This window comes from Haliotis rubra, unplaced genomic scaffold, assembly GCF_003918875.1.
Source record: "Haliotis rubra isolate DU_JTF1 unplaced genomic scaffold, ASM391887v1 Scf366, whole genome shotgun sequence".
Lineage (NCBI taxonomy): Eukaryota > Metazoa > Mollusca > Gastropoda > Lepetellida > Haliotidae > Haliotis > Haliotis rubra.
Window position 1 is genome coordinate 764539 of NW_025767042.1, and position 24242 is coordinate 788780.

At 38.0% G+C, this 24242-nt stretch overlaps 1 protein-coding gene across 2 annotated transcripts in view; it reads right to left on the reverse strand.

Moving 5' to 3' along the window:
• The window catches only part of LOC124285694 (cyclic nucleotide-gated cation channel beta-3-like), a 239839-nt gene that overhangs the window by 101531 nt on the left and 114066 nt on the right, over positions 1–24242 (reverse strand). For both annotated transcript variants that reach the window (XM_046721972.1, XM_046721971.1), the window contains one exon: positions 8757–8979. In XM_046721972.1, the coding sequence (XP_046577928.1) occupies positions 8757–8979 (223 nt within the window). The remainder of the gene's footprint in view (positions 1–8756; positions 8980–24242) is intronic.

A 24242-nucleotide genomic window follows, 5' to 3' on the forward strand; every position in this document is an offset into this window, starting at 1 on the left:
CTAGACTAAAATCGAGTCTCTGAGAAAAAAATTCATTAAAAAAAATGTCAGAAATTATCTTCCTTAATGTAATCAAAAGGGGACAAGTAACAAGTAACACATATTCCAGACTTGCATGGGTTTTATTATTTATTTGTTTCAGGGTCAGTCTGACTCACAGTCCCTGAACCACATTATTTTCCCTTCCGCGCAAAGCCCTCCCTGCAATGCTATAGCCATACATGAAGCAAGTCTAGATTTCCTCAGGTTCTGAATGTCCCATCTTACTGGGGCTCCTTTTCAATTCAAAATAAATAATTTGTTTCTACTAAAATGATATATATTCAGAGACTAAGCATTAGTCTATTTCAAGGTCTGTATGACAGACAAACACAGCCCGAAATAAAGATGGAGACACTGAATAAAGATGAGCACTCCAACTTCACAAGGATACTAATATCGAGAGCAAAGGGAACCACAGCAATCTTGGGTCGATAGTTTTGTGAGTTGTGGTTTAGACCAGTCAAATGCTAACAGTTTGTTATCAGTACAATCTACATATATACATATCTACACAATACCTATCAGAAAAACCCACATGTTTACATACAAAGACTATTCAGAATTTCATTGTTTACAATGACTGTTGCATTCTGGAACCCAGCACTGATGCCTTCAACAAAGCCTGGCATGCACATCCGAAACAATTTTCTTTTAAACAAAAATGAAATTCCACTTTCCCAAACAGCCTAAACTGCACCAATATTCGTATTTTCACAGAGCACAAATACTGACGCCAGGGACGGCTATTTATATTGATGGACAAACAGGATTGGAAACTTAGCACATTCTGAAATAAATCTAAAATAACAGGCTTCATTTGCAACTGAGATTAACTGCCTTTGAAATTTAAATCATTTGGAGCAAGCATGAATAACATTGGCTCAACAATTCACAAACCCAACGCAGGAAGACAATTTCAAGGTGATCTAACCCTTTGGTCCATTAACAGTGTATTTGTTATCAGGAGTACCGACCATATTTACGTGCTCACTGAAAACTTTTTCAAAATCAAATTACTCATAACAAACGAGAATCGTCTTTTTACCTCAACCCGATAACATTTTGAATTCAAAAGGAAAAAAGACATAAAACGTTTAATGATGGATTCAGACAGATTTCTACTTCAAAGCATTCTGCCTTGTTGCTGGAGATTCAACATCAATGGTTTCCTTAGAAGATCACATTCAGAGATGTTTTTGGGGGGCTTTGAATTGTATTTCTGGTATTTGACTTTGGAACCAAGCACAGAAGTAATGAAGTGAAGTGTTTTTTTCCTTGAAATTAATCGTGTAGTTGAACAGAAAACACTCCACGGCAGATGATGATAATTTATGACGTTTGTAAGAGTTAAGTGTATTCAGAGACTTGCCCTATCACATGAATTTGTTGAAACCACTTTGAGTGAGTTTGTCAGAATGGTTTTATGCCACTTTTAACAATATTTCAGCAACATGGTGGCAGGGGACACCAGAAATGGGCTTCACACATTGCACCCATGTGATAAATTGAACACGGGCCCTCTGCGTGACAAGCCAACGCTTTAACCACCAGGCTACCCTACCGCCCTTAAAACACTTTGAACAGGATTCCAGTTACATCACCACATGTCACCTTAATGTGTTTGTTTGTTGTTTAACGCCCCAGGCAGCAATATTCCAGCTATATGGTGGCGATCAGTAATAATAATATGTTAAGAGGAATGCATTAGAGGTTTTTTGTTGTTTTTTTAAAAATATTTTTATTCATTTCAGATAGGTATACAAAGACAGGGAGTACACAACTCCATGTTAGGGCTGGTTACATATTGGCAACAAAGAGTTACAAATTTTCAAAGTAAGAAAATATAGTTATGAGAATACAAAGTCAGGGAGTGCACCACTCCAGCAACAGACTCCATGGGTTACAGGCATGTTCTAGCTAGTTATACGTCAGCAACAAAGATTTACTAATTTCGAAGTGTGGAAACAGGTACACAAAGTCAGGGAGTGCATCACTCCAGCAACAGACAGAATGCATTAGAGTTGATACAGTGCATCTGGACAGTAATAAGTACTTGTAACAGCTCAGCTTTGAGGAATGGTAAATGTACAATAAAAATAGCATTTAGTTTAAAGTTAATTTTAATCTTAAATTACAAATGAGAGGTAGGGAGAATGGAGACATCATCTAAAGTTGGTGGATGTGGGCAGCCATTACTTGTTGTCTTGTCAAGAACTTTGTCACCAGTGAGTTACCAGTATGAATGTTTAACGCCACACTCAGCAATATGCCAGCTATATGGCGGTGGTCTGTAAATAATTGAGTCCGGACCAGACAATCCAGTGATCAACATTAACAGTATGAGCATCGATCTACGCAATTGGGACATTTGTCAACCAAGTCTGACTGACTGACTGAGTTTGGGTTTACGCCGCTTTTAGCAATATTCAAGCAACATCACGGCGGGGAACACCAGAAATGGGCTTCACACATTGTACCCATGTGGGGATTCGAACCTGGGTCTTCCGCGTGGCGAGCCAACACTTTAACCACTAGGCTACCCCACCACCCCGTCAACCAAGTCAGTGAGCCTGACCACCCGATCCTATCAGTCTCCTCTTACGACAAGCATGGGTGACTGAAGATCAAATCTATTCCAGCTATATCACCAGCTTAATGTGGGGACGGTGGGGTGTCCTAGTTGTTAAAGCGTTTGCTCATCACACCGAAGACCCAGGTTCGATTCCCCACATGGGTACAATGTGTGAAGCCCATTTCTGGTGTTTCCCCGGGGTGATATTGCTGGAATATTGCTAAAAGTGACGTAAAACCAAACTCACTCACTAATGTGGAAGGTAAGCCTACACTGATACAGGTCTCTGTCTTCTACGTAGGTAAAACACAAGAAAACAGGTATGGTCCTGATAACCAATAAACATCGGGCAAACAAGGAATCAAACTCAAGATTATCGGTTCCTGGCATCACCGAGGGACAAAACTACACTGAGCTAATTACTCCACCATCTGTCCCAAATGTAGAGCTGTTCAAATGTTTGATGTGAAAATCTGAAGTTCTTTGAGTATGAATGCCTATATAAAGCTTAAGGGAAACAATTATATTATTTGCCTTCAAAGTTTATTCTCCCAAAGTAAGGACATATTTTTTTATTGGTTTACAACACCAATCAACAAAACAAACCTGAAACTAGAAAGGAAAAACAACAAGACCTATGTGACGTATGTTTGTTTCTTGAAGAGGGGGGTGGGGTAGCCTAGTGGATAAAGCGTTCACTCGTCATGCCGAAGACCCAGGTTCGATTCCCCACATGGGTACAATGTGTGAAGCCCATTTCCGGTGTCCCCCGCCGTGATATTGCTGAAATATTGCTAAAAGCAGTGTAAAGCGAATCTCACTCACTCACTCATTCTTATGGAAGAAGTACTAATCTGGAAATTAAGAACTTTTTTCTTTTGTTTTCAAACATCTTTATTGAATTGTAGACAATTTATTCTTTTAGGGCAACAAATACAACATAAAAGACACTCTCTGGGCTGTTGCCTTCTATTTAGTTATGTGTAACAGAATAATGTAACGATATATGGATGAGTGAGTGAGTACACTTGCTGCAGTTTTCGCTTCTTCTTTGGTTTAACTGAACATTACAAGTATGTAGTCTTCTCATTTTCATTAAACCTTCATATTTATCAACAGATTAGACCATTCAACTGGTGTATGATATGTATAGCAATAAGTTGTACAGGCTGACATTTTCCTTGATAAATGAAGTCCTCATCTATCAGTCTCTGGGAACTTGGAGTCATCGCAGTAAAAGTTTCTGGTTGACTGGTGTTGAAAGAACTAAAAAATTCATTGTCCTTCCACCTGACAAATTTTTCAAAATAACGTGATCCAGTAAACTCTCTACATAGTAACATCTCTCATCTTTTTGTTCCTGCCTACAAGCTTTTTTTACCCGTCAAGAGTTGTTGTGTAAGGCACAAACACATTTCCCACGCAGCCAGCTTACATAAATGTTTTTTTTACGATTCCTGACAATTCAAGACATGAATTAATAACAGAATGTGAAAAGCGTAACATACACAATCTCCAAACCTCCAGCATACCATAATGTCAATTGAGGCAGAAGCAGTAGAAGCTATATTTGAGTTAAATGCTTTTTGTGTGAATATTTCATGTCCCTTTTGTTACATTTGTCAAGCGTTATCTAACCAATAGCAATCGAACAAAGTTTTCCTTCCTTTCATAATAGGGGCAGTGGGGTAGGTTAGTGGTTAAAGCGTTCACCTGTCAAGCCGAAGACTAAGGTTCGATTCCCCACATGGTTAGAATGTGTGAAGCCCATTTCTGGTGTCCCTGACATATTGCTGGAATATTGCCAGCAGTCACATAATTCCAGCCTTGTCTGTAAATACAGAATCTGAACCAGAGAAACAGGTGATTGATATTATGAACAATGTCCTACAGCAGGGGGCGCTTTGGACATGCAACCACCGAGTCTGACCACACAATCCATTTAGTTGGGGCAAGAATAAAAAGAATCATAATATAAATATAGTAGTGACAGGTGAGGGAGTTAAAACTGAGAGTCACATCAGCAGAACTTATATCGTGACAATGAAAGCTATATATTAATAGGGGCAGGGGGGTAGCCTAGAGGTTAAAACTTTTGTTCGTCACGCAGGGGACCCGGGTTGGATTTCCTACATGGGTGAAGCCCATTTCTGGTGTTCCTCGCCGTGATATTTCTGGAATATTGCTAAAAATGGCGAAAATCTAAACTCACTTACTCACTCACTATATATTAATAAAACCAATCTTAAACTATATAAATACCTAGATATTTTTATGGATTAAACTTCTTTATAATTTCCCTCACGACGTTTCGAGACCAGTCCAGATCCCTTCATCAGGTGAACTGACCTGGAATGGTCTCGAAACGTCGTGAGGGAAATTATAAAGAAGTTTAATCCATAAAAATATCTTGGACATCAATGTACAACTTCTAAATGCCACTGAAAGACATTATATAAATACCTGTCAAGAAAGGACAGTAAAATAACTAGAATATCACAGATTTACATTTAAAGCCATCAAGTAACCATAAAACAATATTTCTATCGATGACACATTATAAAAATGTGATTTTTTCTTCTTCATTCAATGAATGTCATTTGTTTATCACAAGAAATTGTTTTGATGAAAGTGTAACATTTACATATGCCGACCCATTTCTACAGAATACTCTTTCTGCTCCTCAAAATTAGGCTTAACATAGGCGGATCCAGATGGGGGTTGCAGAAGTATGCACCCCCTTTTTGTCGTGAAAGTTTACTAAATGACCATTGAAACTCTTTTGAAAATGGGTGAAAATGAACTGTGCACCCCCCTTTCTCAAAAAGCTGTATCTGCCCCTGCTTATCTACAGGCTCATACAATATGTAACTTTTTGATTAAAATTGATATTTTATACTTATCCTGACTCATGCTTAATTATTTACCAAAGGCATGTTAGTTCTGGTAACCCCTTCTAGTGTGTATTAGCCACTATTTGTTCATAGTCCTACGCCCATACTGCATCGGCTGAAACCGTGAAACACATGGGATTAACACCTACTCACAGAGAGACATCATCCACATCCTGTCTTCTGTCTGTCTGTCCATCAGAGTCCATCGTACAACACTGACCAGACTACAACATCACCGCTGACCCCAACTTTACATCAGCAACATGACCTTCACCGACACCTCATCCCACACAACACTGGTTCTCCATTAAATCGTGATATCAAAGTTTAGATACACTCCCCACTTCGACTGTTATGAAATCATACACTTCTATTCCATACATTCGACATTTATTCATAAGCCAGTATTCATTGGCAAAGTCACACCGAAATTGTTTTGTTTTATGCCAGAACCTCTCTACAGAAGCAACACTGCTTCCTCTTTTTCATGTTTATATTCATAGACACTGCCCTGTCATTTCCAAGACAAGTATCTTCAAAGATAAGTGAGGTACAGGACCTCTGTTGGTCTCAGGAGTGAATGTAGTATTTTGAAACAGAATATGAGGTCGGCTGGACGGTTTGTTGGGAGTGAGTGTGTGAGTGAGTGAGTATAGTTTTACGCTGCTTTTAGCAATATTCCAGCAACATCACTGCCGGGGGACACCAGAAATGGGCTTCACACATTTTACCCATGTAGGGAATCGAACCAGGGTCTTTGGCGTGATGACCGAACGCTTTAACCACTGGGCTACCCCACCGTCCCTCATTGGGAGTGGGAGAAATGATACGTCACAGTGTACAGTTAACATGTAACATGCCTGATGCACTAAAAAAGGTCTCTGAATATCCATAATTAAACACTTTGTCTCTGAATATACATAATTTTGATAGAAACAAACAACTCCTTTATATTGAAAAGGAGCCGCAGTGATGAGGAGTGGGTGACTATGGCTTTATGTCACTTTTAGCAATATTCCACCAATATCACGGCAGGGCACACCACAAATGGGCGGCACACATTGTACCTATGTGGGGAAAGCCTCAACCACCCGAGGCTACCCCACCGCCCCAGTGAGAAGGAAGGTTCAGAGCCTGAACCTGATGAAATCTAGATTTTATTTCGTTCTTTATTGCAGAAAGGGCTGGGCAGAAGGTTGGCTTGTTGTTTAATGCCACACTCAGCAATATGCTGTCTGTAAATAATCCTGGACCAGACAATCCTGTGATCAACAGCATGAGCACCGATCTACACAATTGGGATACGTTGACCTGTAAAAACCAAGTCAGTGAGTCTGACCACCTGATTTGTTAGTCGCCTCTGATGACAAGTATGGGTTGATGAAGACCAATTCTAACCCGGATCTTCATGGGTCCTAGGCAGAAGTCTGGACCAGACAATCAAGTGATCAACAGCAGGTTCAGGGACTGTGAAACAGACTAGTCTGCACCCTGCACCCCTTTGGATCCACTGGGTCTCTAATTCTCCCTGAGGTTATTCATCACATATAACTATTCTTCTGTATGCCTGTATCTAATACTGCATGGATACATGGGCTGATCTTTCAGCAATGTTTAATAAACTTCACTGCAACAATTTCTTAGGGTGCTTGTATCAAGATATTTTTATTGCTATATAACAGCATTCCTTGCATGAGAAACTATTTTCTATGACAGATAACTCTGACTTCACGTCCCGTCCCCAATGACTGTCTTGCGGTATGTATTTACATGTTCTCCTGATATTCAGTGGAGTGATGTTTTGGAAACTCCTCTAGCATCCGGAGTCCACTCTAAATGATAATATTATCTCTATGCCTTGATCAGGTCCAAGTATGATAGCTGAGACACTTGTAAGGGAAATGATGCTCACACTGGTAGCAGAGACAGAATTGGAAACATTCCTACAAAGTTTAAGAGTAGACGAAAATGTATTGGAAAAATTCTAGAAAGTATGAGTAAAGGGAGTTATAGAAGGAAACATTACCCTAAGTTTGAGGGTAGAGATAGTTGTAAGGGAAACACTTTTAAAGTATAAGAGATGAGAAAGTTGTGTGGGACACAATCTTGGAAATAGTCTTCAAGGTATGAGAGTAGTGATAGTTGTATAGAAAACATTGTTCAAGTTATGAGAGTAGAGTCTGTGACAATATATAAATATGAACATATGTCAGTTTGTAAAATATTTCAAAGTTTGATATTTCTTTGAAGTTTGTTATTTAAAAGTTTGGGCGTAGAGATAGTTGTAAAGTATAAGAGCTGAGAAAGTTGTGTGGGACACATTCTCTAAAGTATCAGACTAAAAATAATTGTATTGGAAATCTTCTTCCTATTATAGCAGTAGAGACAGTAGTATGCCAAAACACATTCTTCAGATTACAGCAGTAGAGGTATTCTTCAAATTATGAGTGGAGAGATGTTGTACTGGAAATAGTCTTCAAAGGATGAGAGTAGACATAGTTGTACAGAAAACATTGTTCACTTTACGACAGTAGAGTCTGAGACAATATATTTAAACATGAACATATATCAATTTGTAATATAAGTTTGATGATTCTTTGAAGTTTGTTATTCAAATATCTAAAACCATAGTATCTCCTAAAACTGATAAATTGGCTTTGTCACAGCCTAATTTGTTGGTTAATGACACACTCAGCTGTACTTCAGTGATATGACTGTGACCTCTAAATAATTGAGTGATTGACATCATGAGATTAGTTCATCCATCAACTAAGTAAGAGAGCCTGACCACTGATCCCACTGCAGCCTGTCATCGCACTGTAATGGTAATTCTGAATACTGAATAGGGCTGCGTAATATAACTGGTTTACTGGTATTTACCGGTTCAGACATGAAAACGATATGTATTGCGATATGCTGATCGAAAACTGGTATTTTGACTTGCATTCAGAAAACTTCATAACACTCGGAAATCTTCGGATATTTCCTTTTTTCATTTGTGCCAAATATTATTCACATTTTTATTTTTAATCATGAATAAAAGTTGTTATTAAAGCTTAATCAAGCATAGTGATTTTGCTGTGTATTTGCTCTATAAATCAAGCATTACCTCGATTATAAGTAGTTTTTGTTTAAAATATTTCATGCAATATATTGCAATACATATCGCAATACATGTTTTCGCATCGCAATATATCGCAATATGAAAATTCTCTGCAATACCCGCCCCTAATACTGAATGTTCTTACTTGGAGACAACTTCGGGGTCCTGTTGCCTGCTGGATGGTCGACTGAAGAGGTCGCTGGTGGACCACATGGAGTGGGTGCTGAGGAGGCCGGGGCTGGGGAGGGGCTGCACCTTGGCCTCGCAGGCCATGTCGTTGATGCTCAACGACGATATCGGCTTGAGCCGCCGGTGCGACAACCCCGAGTCGCGACTCCATGTTGAGGCTAGGCTTGACCGACGAACACCTGTAATAACATAGCCATTGTTAAAATCGACCATAAATCACATAATCAACACTTAACAAACTTAAGAAAAACTCGGAATGATGTGAGGAAGTCATCCAAGAGAAGAATCCATTTCAATTGAACAGGGTTCTGGTGAAGTCACTTGAATGAGAAGTTCGTACTCTACGTGTGTCCTTCAATGCTCCACACAAACTTGACACACACTGTAGCTGTCAATGCTATATCCGCTGATTTCTCATAGCAGCGTTGCAAACTCCTGCCTGCCCGACCGTCCGGGACGGTCTGTTTTGCGACCAGATGGTCAGTTTTAAAAAGTTGCACGCCCGATGGTCTGGCTGTTAAATCAGTGTAATTTTGTAATGTATATAATGACTAAAGCCTTGAATGAAAAACATTTGAAAACGTGTGTTATTGTGACAATAACCTGACATTAAACAGTTCCCTCTTCTTATTAACGTAACCTTCTTTTTATTTTTCTTAATCCAGAAAATTCTGGACTGGCAACTTTCCAGCCGGTCTGGTAACTTTCGAGAGTTACCAGACCAGTTATCTGGCTGAAATTATGGGGAGTTTACAACACTGCTCATTGGGTTAAAACCAAGCACCATCAATCATCAGCAAGTCGACACAGTACCGACTTTCCTATTGGCAAACCTTCATAATAGCTGTTATCAACTGATAGATCAAACAGTTGTCAAATCCTTATTTTGCTTTAGTTTGTTAAGCTATATATTTCACACAATGACCATCCTAAGGAAAGATAACAATATATGGATGAACAACTTCTTTATAACCGCGAGAGCGACGTTTCGGCTGCAGGTTTCACATGTTAACCTAGACTATGTGTTGTTATTGTTACTGGCTCCTCTATGCCATTCCGGGTGGTGGGGTAGTCTAGTGCTTAAAGCGTCCGCTCATCACACTGAAGACCCGGGTTCGATTCCCCACATGGGAATGTGTGAAGCCCATTTCTGGTGTTACCCCTGGTGATATTGCTGGAATATTGATAAAAGTGGCTTAAACCCATACTCACTCACTCACTCACTCTATGCCATTGCAGTCCTAATCATGTTTGTACAGTACAAACAACTCACGCCTGTATATATGCTTCTCTATCCACATTCTGTTCATCACTTACTTGATAACAGTGTTAGAACCTACACCGAAACATCACTCTCACTGTAACAAAGAAGTTGTTCATCCATATATTGTTATCCTTCCTTATTGCTCCAACTTCAAAATGCCTCTCAAAGAAGTTCAAAATAACCATCCTGTTTTATAAACTTGTTCAACACACGTTCAACCCACTGGAGCATGACAAGAGATCAGACATGGCTGAACAACATGGCTGAACAACATGCCCACACTCCAGCCCTCCTACAACCTGAAACAAAGGCTCTGCTGAAAGTAAATCTACACAAATGAACTGTGCATAGAAAACCAATAATGAGAGACCACAATTCACAAAATTTAAGAATAATTTATCTTGCTTCCTCCACGATTTGCCTAATTTTGTGCTGCAACGTTGATTTAACAACTAACTATACATCTGTACATCTAAGTCTTCTCCATAAACTGAGATACTGTCACTGCAGTTACACTTAAGTCACTCACTTCAAAGAGAATCGTCAGCCATTCACCAAGACATTGCCAAGACGACTCATGCTGAGGTCGGAACACAAGCCATAATGGGAAATAATTCTTTTTTATTGTTGAAAAACAAACTATTTACATGAACATGAGATGTCCAGATCTTACCAATTAATGATTGTTGGCCAGGATTGGATATGTAGATAGCAAGATACCACAGGGTACATGGATTCCTAACCAGCTATGGTGTACTGACCGTGAGCTGACCAATCATGTGGTAGGACAAGGCAAGGGTATTGAACTTAGACCTTCTGTTCTCTCATTGAATTTGGAAAGATGGATCAGTCAAATCAACCAATGGAAGATCAGAGTGAGTGAGTGAGTTTAGTTTTACACCGCTTTTGACAATATTTCAGCAATATCACAGCAGAGGACACCAGAAATGGGCTTAACACATTGTACCCATGTGGGGAATTGAACCCAGGTCTTCGGCGTGATGAGCAAACACTTTAACTAGCAGGCTACCTGAGGATCACCGCCTCTCTGCACCAAAGAGATAGAAACAATCACTCATGTATTCTGCTATTGTAGCAGGGTAAACTTTATCTGGAAATTACTTGAAATATGTCATTACAATAAAATAATTAATCACATTTGAAATTACAGACATTTTTTGGTTATTCAAGTAGAAACAATGATCCAGTCAACATTATTAACATACTTTTTAAAAATTTGATTTAAAAATGTAAGCTTCACAAAACTATGCCACCATTATATACTATCCAGAATGCAGTGAACAATACTACAAGATCACTAAATGTTCCTCTTTAATAGGGGTTTATCTAGCAAATAACCTTAAAATACTTGAATACTCAATGTCAATATGTGTCTCCTGTGTTTGTTTCTATGATTGTGACCGCCTCCGTGGTGCCCAGGTGTTACCACCTGGAGCATTGTTAATCGTTCCTGTAAAATGAAGGTCTTGAGTTCGATCCCTGACCGCGTCATACCAAAAGACGTTAAAATATGGTACTTGTTGGTATGGCATTAATGGGTACAACAAGGACTAGTCGGCTCGGAGTCAGTATAATGTGTCTGAGTGGGGTATTCATGCTTCACTGCGGCATGGTATCTCAGTGGGCTAGCACTATAAAACCAGCTTAAGTCTGGGCTAGTACAAGCAGCCGCACATACACATACACACGCATGCACGTCGTCATATGAGCGAAAAATTCTCAAGCACGACGTTAAACCCAATTTCACCTCACCTGACCTTCTATGATTGTGTCACTTAACAACATGATATGATGACAGGTGTCAACCATCCCATTAGTCACCTCTTACAAGTGTCTCTTATCATGTTATTAGTGTTTGATCTGAAACACATTAACACCACAAGGACAGAAAGCTGAATATAAACTGACCATCTCCTTGGTCTAGTTGATAGAGGACCATTGGTGATTTGATACAGCTGCATCATGCCAAAAGACATTAAAATATGGTACTTGTTGTTACCTTGCATTGAAGGGTTAAAACAAGGACTGGTTTAGTGTCTCGACCACCCGATCCCATTAGTTGCCTCTTAAGAAAAGCATGGGTTGCTGAAGACCAATCATGCCAAAAGATGCTTAAAAATGGTACTTTTTGTTACCTTGCCTACACTCAGCACTGAGGGGGTTAAAATAAGGACTGGTTATTGTAGTGTATCTGTGTGGAGCATCCATTTTAAACTACAGCATGTATCTCATAGGGCAACGTTTAACTCCATTTTAACCTCACTCATAGCAACGCTTATAACTCCAAGGTACAAACTTCAGTCAGGTATATCTGTGATCAGGGGTGGAAATAACTTTAAAATTGCTAGTGTACTCCGGTACAGTGGCACATGTAAAATCACTTGCCCTTATAATTTTCCCACTATACCGGCCGATTTTCTTGGTGATATTTTAAATAAACAACATAATTAACATTGGAATGTCAACTGGACACCGGTACAGCGTGATATACAAATGTGCTTGCCCGACAGAAAAAAACACTGGACTCGGACGTCGGGCAATGGGTTATTTCCACCCCTGTGTGATGATTTTTAATTAAAGCAAAAGCTCTGACCCACATTATGAATTTGATGCTTAAAAATTATAAAAGTACAAAACAAAAAAATGCAGAAAAATATTTCGCAACTGTGAATGCAAAGAAATCTTGATATGAACAATATAAACATGTAATGAAATTTCAGTCCAATATTAAAAACAAGACTTCCAGAATATTTAGACCAAAGAAAATTTTAATTAATAAAACACTACTTTGAATTGATGGATTCATTTCCATCCAAATCAACAAGCTTGTTGAAGACAAACCAACACAGGATCCAATCACTGACAAAAAGTCTACCCTTTTCCACATTGATCTACATACAAAACTTCCCAAAGGAGCAACCGGTCCTTTACCAAATTTACTGAAGCATTTGTGGTACTCCGAGATCAATGACCAGAAACCTTTAGATGAAAAGAACAAAACACAGACAACCCCTATTAGTTCAGCTCAAAGCCCAGGCAAGGCAGAAACAAACCTTACAATACTTCTATGAATACACTCTCCCCAGTGCATTAATTCAAGCACCACCCTATTTTAAAAATAAGATGTGATGCTACAGAAAAGTTAGGGTATAGCCATCAATTTAATCAACCTGTAGTTAAAGAAGCTTTATCCACTGACAGTTTTACAAATACCATAACCTTTTCTATTCTTTATGAAAGAATATGTTGATGAAAATGTGATGGGACTGAATTTTTACCCAAAATAACTATTCCTCTCCTGCTCAAACTACACAATTAAATTAAGTTTTGACTAAAAATAACAATTCTGTTATATACCAAGATGACATTTACACATCAAGTAAGCTTTAATTATGCATAATCAGGAAGAACCCGAATGTCAAAGATTCAGACCTTTTTCCAACAATTCAGATTGCTAATTGACAAAAACTGAAAAAAGGCCACATTAATAAGATTTTGGAATAAATTTTTTTATGATTTTGAGTTTATTGTAATGAATAAACACTTCTCCTTGCCGGATACTGATAATTACAGCTAAAATCTGTTTGTTTTGTTTGTAAAGCAACTTTTACTGCATTTTAAAATTTTTTTTTTTTTAGTTTGACTGTAACTTTTCCTAAATCTTAGTTTACAAACTTTCATCCATTCACAATAAATAACGAATTTATAGGCCACACAACAATCAATTATTACTTTCACTTTTCAAAATAAGGTAACTTGTTTTAGGACAGAAAAACACCTGTTTTAAATATAGGCAATTATCCTAATTAAAATACATGGTAATTTCAATGATGTTTTCGTTTTTGAAATGTTAAATGCTTGCTCTATCAAATTATAAAGGTTATTTTTGGAAAGAGTTTAGAATTTCATTTCAGACAAAATTAATTGGTAAAAATACAGGGTGGTGCTTATTTTATGCACTAACTCACACTGTTTACCTTCTTGACCAAATAACCGATTACCCGGTACCATTTGTGCTTGAAATGTTTAAAGTATACATTGCCTGTGTCAAGTCAAATATCTCATCCTAATCCACCATATGCAACCGAATTACCATACATCAAAATATTTAATCCTTCTAATATTTTGCATAAGCATTGCTAAGGCACAAATTAATATTGATCAAATTCCACGACATTGACAGTTCAAATTCTAAGTCCTGATCTTACTGGTTGATGAAAAGAAATACAAAACTAACACAAGACATTATCTGTAATCCCTTGAAAGGCTGAAACAGACACTCGGGATTATACTACTTTAAATGAATGTGAAATCCATAGGCTACATTTCTTATAATCCCAACACTTCAACCCACACCAGTATTGATAAGCCCCACCTGTGCAGCCAATGGCTTGAAACACTCATAAATAATCTTCATTCAACATCAAATCAATAATAATAAGAAGATCACCCTCATGCTCCACATCATCCCAAAATTATAAATATCAAACCCAAAATGGCTAATATTGTTAGTTTGATCAGCTTTAAAACAAGTTTATTATCAAATACAGAAAAATGACATTGACCTCCACCTTATTGTCAATTAATCATCTCAACTAGCGTAACATGGTGGCGAATTTATGTCAGTTCAGGTTTTACTTGTGACATGACTGCCATTAAAGCTAAACAGATGTGCTGACGTTACTTACAGACAACCTTCGTAGCAGTCATTCTAACGGAGATTTACATTCCGGTAGTGCTCCATGCTTCAGCTACTACATATCGGGCCAAACTATCCAGGATTGCACCAGCGTTGTCTTCATCTCGCCCCGCCACCATCTACTGTCCAGCACTGATTTTCACTGATCGACTGACTAATCAATTCTATAACTGCCTCTGAACAATCTTGATAGGAAATCCAATCCTTGGCAGCAGTTTTGAGGAAGCATACAATAAGTTGAAAAGATTCCACTGTGATATGGATCTTAAAATAAAACTCAAAGACCGATGGAAAGCAAAATCTCCTCAAGAGGAGGGATCAGTCATCGTTGGTGTCAGTGCCGGAGAAATTTTTATCAAGATCGTTGCATCCATTTGTCGTCCGTCAGTCTATAGTGCTTATTGATAGCAGCCGTCGGTCGACAAGTTTTAATGACAGCGAACATTGCTTCACAACATATTTAGTAATGTTTAAACGCACATAGCAGAAAACAATTGATTGCTTCAAGCTAAAAACTTTGGTCATTATGTTGGGTAAGAAGAAGATGAAGCAGACGACACGTGGATCCTGTAAAAGGTCCTCATATGTGTGCTTCAGCAGCAGTTGTGTGTTATTATTCAAACATACGACCACTCTAGCAGTTGACCACCATTCCTGAATGCTGCAATTAACACTTGCTTTTACAGCAAGAGCCTGTGTGGAACTCAAGCAGCTTTTAGCCTGTTAATTGGACAGATCATCAAGAAAACCATAAACATATAATTGGAAAGGATTAACTGATATGGATTTTCATAGACAGGATCCAATCTTCATACACAGTTTCATCCGTGTGTGAGGGTGTAATAAGAGTCATACTGTTACACTAACTCGGACAAATCCTCGCAGACAAAGCCGCTCGTGATTTTCTGTATCAGCAAGGGGATCTACAAAGGGCAGTGGAAGAGGACCTTTCTTGAATGTCTTTCATGTGTAACAGATTAATGTTGATTTGCCAGTTGGATTATAGTGTAAAGGTTGAGGAATACCTTGAGTGCCCTGATTTATGTCAGGTTCTAGTCTGAGTGACAGCCTGGTTTGTCTGGGTCGCCATGGATACCAGGTAGGTGACATTTTGCGTTCGGTATCTTTATTGAATATTGTTTGTTTTTGATGATCTAAATGTCACCACTTTTCACAATGGCCTCAATATAATTAACTGCATGCTCTTTGACTGCTTTAGCACAATTTCTGGTCAATATCATGAGAACCACAATTACCCTTGCAGAGTTACTTCCCTTGTGTACACTTCAAACCTAGGATTGTGGGTTCAGATCCCAGTTTGTTTGTAGGAAGTCCTAACTATACCAGCGGGTTTCCTCAAAGTGGTTAATATCTATGATCTGCATCAGTTCACACTTTTCCACAATAGTCTGGCACACTGTGATATAACCAGAATACGGGTGGTGGGGTAGCTTAGTGGTTAAAGCATTCGCTTGTCACTCTGAAGACACGAGTTCGATTCCCCACATGGGTACAATGTGTGAAGCCCATTTCTGGCGTCCCCTGCCATGATATTGCTGGAATATTGTTAAAAGTGGAGTAAAAACTAAAACTCACTCACTCACAATAACCGGAATACTTATCATAGCGGGGGCGGTTGGGTAACCTAGTGGTTAAAGCATTGGCTCGTCATGCCGAAGACCCTGGTTCGATTCCCCACATGGGTACAATGTATGAAGCCCATTTTGGCATCCCCTGCCGTGATATTGCTGGAATATTGCTCAAAGCTGCGTAAAACCAAAACTCACTCACTCACTCACTTATCATAGCGATGTTAAACCCCACATAATCACTGTTTATTGAAACATTTTAAAATGATGACAAACATTTTCACTGAGCCTGTTTTCTGAGGGGGCAAGCTCTGGCAAGACAATTTCTATTGCATCAAATATAAATAATTGAAAACTAAAGTAATTTGGTTGAGAATAGTGTCAAATGTAGGATTTCAATATTTTCAGAAACTCTGTTGATATTACAAATGTGGTTTGACACTAGGGAGTAAAGTAATTTAGAATTCAGCATATTCGTTTATCTAAAATGATATGAAAAGGTTTCTGGAATGAATTGAGTGTGATCAAACATGACATAACATCACAGTGATTTTGCTTCAAGGAATTCTGACATTAAGGAATATTTCGAAATGATTGTACATCATATACAAACATTTGAGTTTTCCAAAAGAAAATTGTAATACAAATCTTGCTTGCCATGGTCTAGATGCTAGCAAGGTTCTTGTTGCATGGGACCTAGAACCTGCAATTCTCTTGCTTAAATCATTGTGTACAATTACTTCTCTTGAAAAAATCTCATCTTCTTTGACTGCAATATCAGCATGGTATTCATCAAGGCAGGCTGCATATTTAATGCATGATAAAATCAATTTGATTACAATTTGATGGCAAACCCTCACTTAAGTGGATCTTTCTACAGACTCCACTAATTGGGAGGACTGGTTGTTCCGTGGAAACGGAGGACACAAACCACAAGGGAATCTTCTGAAAACGTTTGGTTTTAACGATAATTCCCCCAAACCAAATCTGGAAACACAGAGTGTTGAACAAAACATCTACATGCCCAGGAGACTATATGGATGGAACATTGGTGTTGTCAGTTTGAATGTATGGTTGTATGAGATGGGTGAGTGAGTGAGTGAGATAATAAGTAAGATTACGCATATTGTGATACCATTAGCCTTACATTAGTGTTCACTGATGACCTTCACCTATATTAACTTTCAAACTGTTTCCAATTTCATTAATGAAGAGAAGAAATTATATCTTAAATCCAGGGCCTAGATTTTCGAAGCTCTCTTAGAGCTAAGATAGTCGTAAGTGCCATACATTAACATTAACTTACGACTATCTTAGCGCTAAGAGAGCTTTGAAAATCTAGGCCCTGAACTGTATCCCATATCTGTGTTAGGAGTCATGTGTTTGAACTTATTTGATACACTGACAACCTGAAATATATGTCCAATGAACAATGACATATTGATAGTAAGTGAGTGAGTGAGTGGTGATTACCAGAGGTTGTGCTCTATTATCAGTAGTTGTTAGGTGTATTGTATCATTAACTATAAGTCATGTAGCCGCTAGTACTTAATGAGAGTCGTTCATTAAGTGTCCAGTCAGCACGTTACTCAAGTCTCTCTTCGTCTCACTGATGTCCTGCTCTAATCTTTCATCCAGTACCGTGTCTTGTCCAGTGAATACACAATGCCATTTAGAAAGTGGTCAAATGTAATCTATGTTATTTTTGGGATTACGCTTTCTTAGTAAAGTACAGAGTCCAGTAGTTTTGTTGGGTTGAATCCCATCGGGGATTCGAACAACCTCTTTCTGTGCTGGCAATTAGGTGCCTGACTCTGAAGGTGACTCTGAACCCAACAAAAGTGCTAGAATCTGTACTTTACTAATAGTGAGTGAGTGAGTTAATATTTAACGTCACATCGGCAATATTTCAGCCATATCAAGACCAGAACATTTGCTATTGAAATGAAATATATGTATATTATAAAAAACCTGCCGACGAAGGACAGTAAAACAACTAGAATATCACAGATATGCATGTAAAACTAGTAATTAAATCTAAAACGTTTTAACTATAGGGGAAAAACAATACAGTATAACAATGGGCTATAAATCGCCAATAACTGAAGGTAGATCACCATACCAGGGACCATGGGGACTTACATTACTTTTGCTACCTGCATGGACCCTAGTTGGATTTACACCATCCCTTCAGCCAATGGTGACAGAAGAGAAATCTAGCCATAAATTAAAAGAACACATATTCTACGATTAAAAATGTGGCAAGCCTAAATTTACTTTAAATGTGTTGGGACTTACGTACCCACTTTACTAATAAAGTGTAATCCCAAATATACTCATGCCAATAATTGTTGTCACCCCTTCAATTTTTTTATTGGCATGAGTATATAACATGTTATGTCTTGTCCAGTAATGAGTACATTTAACCCTGACCAGTACATGTCACATGGTTTCACAGATGATGAACCAATGTCCAAGACATGGAACATTGGAATGGATTTGCTACTTCTGCCAGTCAAGGGCAATCACACCAGATTTGGTGCCATCCAGACTAGCAATACATACCAGCCAACCATCCTGCCTCAGGCAGTAAAAAAATAGAACAAGTAGCATACTGGTTCTATTGAACATCCTGCACCTTCCTAATACCTAGCATCAAGGATCCGTCCCAGAGTTTATAATCAGGCAGGTGAGGCAACAGATGCTTGATGTACCAGTTGGTGTGAAATAATTTACTGATTACCATATATGACCGTCTATAAGACAACCCCATGGATAAGACGACCCCCAAACTTGACCCTTAAAATCAGTGTCAAAATGGTATGTTTCGTGCATAAGTCGATCCCCCGCGATGGGGATCCTAATCGCGGCAAACACAGACCACAGACAGAAAATGCATAATATATTTTGTTTCTCTAAATATCATATTTATTGTAGCAACGAACTGGCTTGTTTATTATTATGTTGTTTTCTTACCCCTGGAAAAAAGTTTGACGAAAGCGTAACCCATGGATAAGACGCCCCCCTTCTACAGACTGCTTTTGGACGGTCATATACGGTAAACATTGACTTACATTTCTCTTTGACTTCAGCATTACGAAACAACACCTAAATCCAAGCTAGTTAAATACAAGACAAGTATAATTTTCTTCTATTTGGAACCAAGGAACATACTACTCAAAACAAGTTTAGCACCTGTTTCCTGTATATTACTGTTGTTGATCTGTCATGCCAATATAGGTCTCAAGTAAAAAGGGGTAGCCTAGTGGCTAAAGCGTTCGCTAGTCACACTGAAGGCCCAGGTTCGACTCCCCACATGGGCACAATGTGTGAAGCCCATTTCTGGTGTCCCCCGCCGTGATATTGCTGGAATATTGCTAAAGGCGGTGTAAAACCCAACTCACTCACTCACTCAAGTAAACATATTGGTTTAAACTCCTGACTGTTCTCAAAATCGAACATGTTTATCATGTGATTCTTTAGATTCATATTACAAGCATGCATTTCTTACTCTAAAGATTTAAAGCTCATATGCCTTTTCAAAACTTAAATGGTTTCAATTTTGAAACTTAAAAATTTCAATTTCAATTTCAATTCTGCCTTCCACTTTTAGTGTTCTGTACACAGGTTATATGGAAACGTGGTCATTATTCATTCTTATCAATGACATATATCAGTGTAAAAGCAAACAAAATTTCAGAAGGACTTTCATCTTGATCACTATTTTCAAAATCTCATCAAGATCTTCTGCCCTATTTTAAAAGCAAGGCTCAATTTTAAGCATTTAGAACTGTACTGGTGCAATCTGAAACTGCAAGTTGCAACCTCATATTTATACCAACTTGCATCTAGCGCATGGTAACATTATGAAGTTCAGAAACACAGACTTCAGCTGGGAAACAGAATAATGAGGACAGGCTTGGAGCAGTGACTCTGATGACTACATTGACAGTGATTGAATGACTTACTGTTCATGTCAAGAACCTTTATGAAGTAGGATAAAATTATCTTATCTGACCAAGAATAATTTTGTTATTATGATGTTAAAAAAATAATCAATACCCAAAAATTTCAATAGCATATATAATTACATAATCAGCATTGGTTGCAGATGCGATAGGATATCTAACTGAAGTTCGAAAAATTCTATCTGGAGCAAGAACATTATTGTTTAATGTTGCACAATGTGCAAAAAGGTTTCACATCCTTAATTAGAGCCCTTTGACAGATGTTTTGTTTTGTAGAGCTGATCATTCTGGGAAGCCTTGTGATCATATAATGGAAGAGTTCTCCATAATTGAATAGGTTGAATAAGGGCCTGCACTGCATGTTTCCCATAAACAAAGATGTCATTACCTAAATCTGCAGACAATCCATTAAATTATTGTAAAGTTGTTGGTTGTACAAATTTGATGTGGAACTTGTCACAAGCTCAAGAGATGTGATTCGTGATCATTCTTGATAAATTAAAAAAATATCAAAATAAAACTTGGCACTGCACCTCTCCTATAGATATGGAGGGAGATCCCCAAATTTGAAAAGAACCCAATTGAAATGTGTTTAAGTTATTGGTTGAACAAAAGGTCCCTTGCATTTTTAAATGTATAAATTGAAGCAACTCTTTAAAAATATATACAAAGAAGCTGTTTTCCAAATTAATATACCAATACTTTTCAAGTTATTGATTAGACAAACTTTTCTAAGTTCAATTGTGTTTAATTCTTAAAATAACATTTCATGATCAATATTAGGCAAAGAAGGTGGTCCCCAAAAGTAAAAACAATCTAACCAATAATTTTGATGTTATTGGCTGAACAAATATGTCTTTGGACAAATTGGAAATCCTTGGTATAACTATATACCTCCAAACATGTTTGGTTGGAGGGACAATGCTTCCTGGAAATCTCTAAAATCAGTCTTTTGACAGATTTAGCCTTATGTATACATAAAGTGTTGCTGTTGCCCGAAAGACCTGAAGGTGTTGATATTGTCCGACATATGAAAGAGCTGAAGGTTGAGATTGTCCGTCACATGAAAGAGATGAATGTTGAGATTGTCTGACTCATGAAAGAGCTGAAGGTGTTGAGATTGTCTGACTCATGAAAGAGCTGAATGTGTTGAGATTGTCCAACACATGAAAGAGCTGAAGGTGTTGAGATTGTCCAACACATGAAAGAGCTGAATGTTGAGATTGTCCAACACATGAAAGAGCTGAAGGTGTTGAGATTGTCCAACACATGAAAGAGCTGAATGTTGAGATTGTCCAACACATGAAAGAGCTGAAGGTGTTGAGATTGTCCAACACATGAAAGAGCTGAAGGTGTTGAGATTGTCCAACACATGAAAGAGCTGAAGGTGTTGAGATTATCCAACACATGAAAGAGCTGAAGGTGTAGCACTCATCCAAACCATGCAAGAGTTAAGGTGACGTAAATGTCCAAAACATGAAACAACTGTACTTTTGAGGATATGTGCGTCTTTCTTTAATAATTTAAGAAAAACAATTCAGATGCCTCAGCACAGAGCACATCCCAGAATGAAGCAAATAAGTGGGGACGTTATGGGCCAATTTGTGTTGTGTTAGCAGGACCGCAAGGATAAGTCAGGAAATGAAAGTACCACTACAGTCATTGATCTTACAAATGCTCTCTCTGACTGCTGGGACTCAGGAGATTTGGTAGCTTGCTGTTCTGGAGTTTTCTTTCAACATATTCACTGTCAACATCCCTCCAAGCCTTTTGCTGTTATACCCTATGCAAGGATGGAAACAGAACTGACAAGTATTGGTAACACCGATCCTCAAACACTTTCAAATGTTGCTTGCCCTGGGATACTGTTAACATTGACAAACCAGGGCAAGTGGGATAGTGCTAGGGCTGTAATGATGCATCGAACTATCGATTGATTGCAATTGTTGAGTCTCTGATAGCAATTTATCGATGGTAGAAACGAAAAAACTATGCAATAGTATGTGTGACTATAGATAGTTTAGTAATTGACTTCCGTTGGTAAATGTGCAGTGCAAAATACAGGAAGTACCAGATTCGTTCACTTTGAATTAGAGTTATCCGCCCCTGTTACCTGTTAAACATTACGGCAAACATGGCATGCCACTCGGAGTTTGAAATTGTGAATAACAATAAGTTTATGTTTTAACTGTTTCTTGCCAGTTATTAAAAGAGACTGACACTACTTCAACTTGTTTTATTTCATATAAACTATACATTCATTTGGGAAATGACTTCGAATGAGACAATTCAAGGAGAGAAAAACTATTGCAATAGTTAGTTGCAATAGACTATCGCTATCGCAATAGTTGTTTCCCCCTCAATAGTCACCCCTAGATAGTGCTATCTGAACTTGTGCAATCACTGCTTTCTCATATCTATCTGAACTACTGTCACCACTACTTGTGAACTGTAATCTTCTGTATTGTGTAATTGTCAACTCTCTTTGTGTCACTGACATTTCTATCTGAGCAATTGTCATTTCTGTTTGAGCTTTTGACATCACTGTTGTGTCATTGTCACTACTATTGTCATTTGTACTGTACTATTGTTATCTCTATTTGAGCCAGTGTCATCTCTATTGTGTCATGCAATGTCTGTTTGAGTCTACATCATCTGGATTTGTGTAATTGTCATCATTATTGTGCCACTTTCATTTCTCTTTCATTAGTTGTTATTTCTATTTGAGCTATTATGATTTCTTTTTGACCCATTGTCATTTCTATTTGAACAATTGTCATTTCTCTTTGAGCTATTGTTATTTCAATTTGAACAATTGTAATTTCTATTTTACCACTGTCATTTCTATTTGAGCTATGGTCATTTCTTTTTGACCCATTGTCATTTCTATTTGAACCATTCATTTCTATTGTTTTATTGTCATTTCTGTTTGTGCTATTGTCATTTCTATTTGAACAATTGTCATTTCTTTTCCACCACTGTCGTTTCTATTTGAGCTATGGTCATTTCTTTTTGACCCATTGTCATTTCTATTTGACCCATTGTCATTTCTATTTTAACTATTGTCATTTCTATTTGATCCACTGTCATTTCTATTTGACCCACTGTCATTTCTATTTGAACCATTGTCATTTCTATTGTTTTATTGTCATTTCTATTGTTTTATTGTCATTTCTATTTGACCCACTGTCATTTCTATTTGAGCCATTGTCATTTCTATTTGAGCCATTGTCCATTGTCATTTCTATTGTTTTATTGTCATTTCTGTTTGTGCTATTGTCATTTCTATTTGAACCACTGTCATTTCACCCTAACATATTCCCTTTAGCCACATCAGCTATGTATAACATCAACGCTCCAGTTTGTGTTGTTGACTCCTCCACCACACTGCACATGTACCATATGCTGACAGTGCACAATTAGATAATCATAATAATGTATTGATTCCTTCGAAGCAACTATAATTATTTTTTACATGTTTCACCACAAGAACTTTGTCACAACACAGTAAATCAAACATTGCAAGATATGAAATATTGCAGAATGTTTATTAATGCACATGGTCATGCCCTTAATAACAGAACAAACACACATCTGGATACCCGTATCAGCAGCAGCATCTTGTTTTAGCCTTTTCTGGTGATACAAGGCTCTGTCTACTTCCTGATTCAACACAGCCCTGCATCTCTCCCCATCAACACAAACAAAGGCAGGGGATCATAAACAAGGGAATCCAATATCATCCCAGATAAAACAACGCTCCATCACAATCATATCGTCGCACCAGGGTCCTCGTCAGTCAAATGCCATGCTTTGATTTAAGCCTTAATGTTGTGGAAATATAAACCAGGAAACGAAACCTTGGATGAATTGTTATTTCCTGAGTTAAAACCATGGTAAT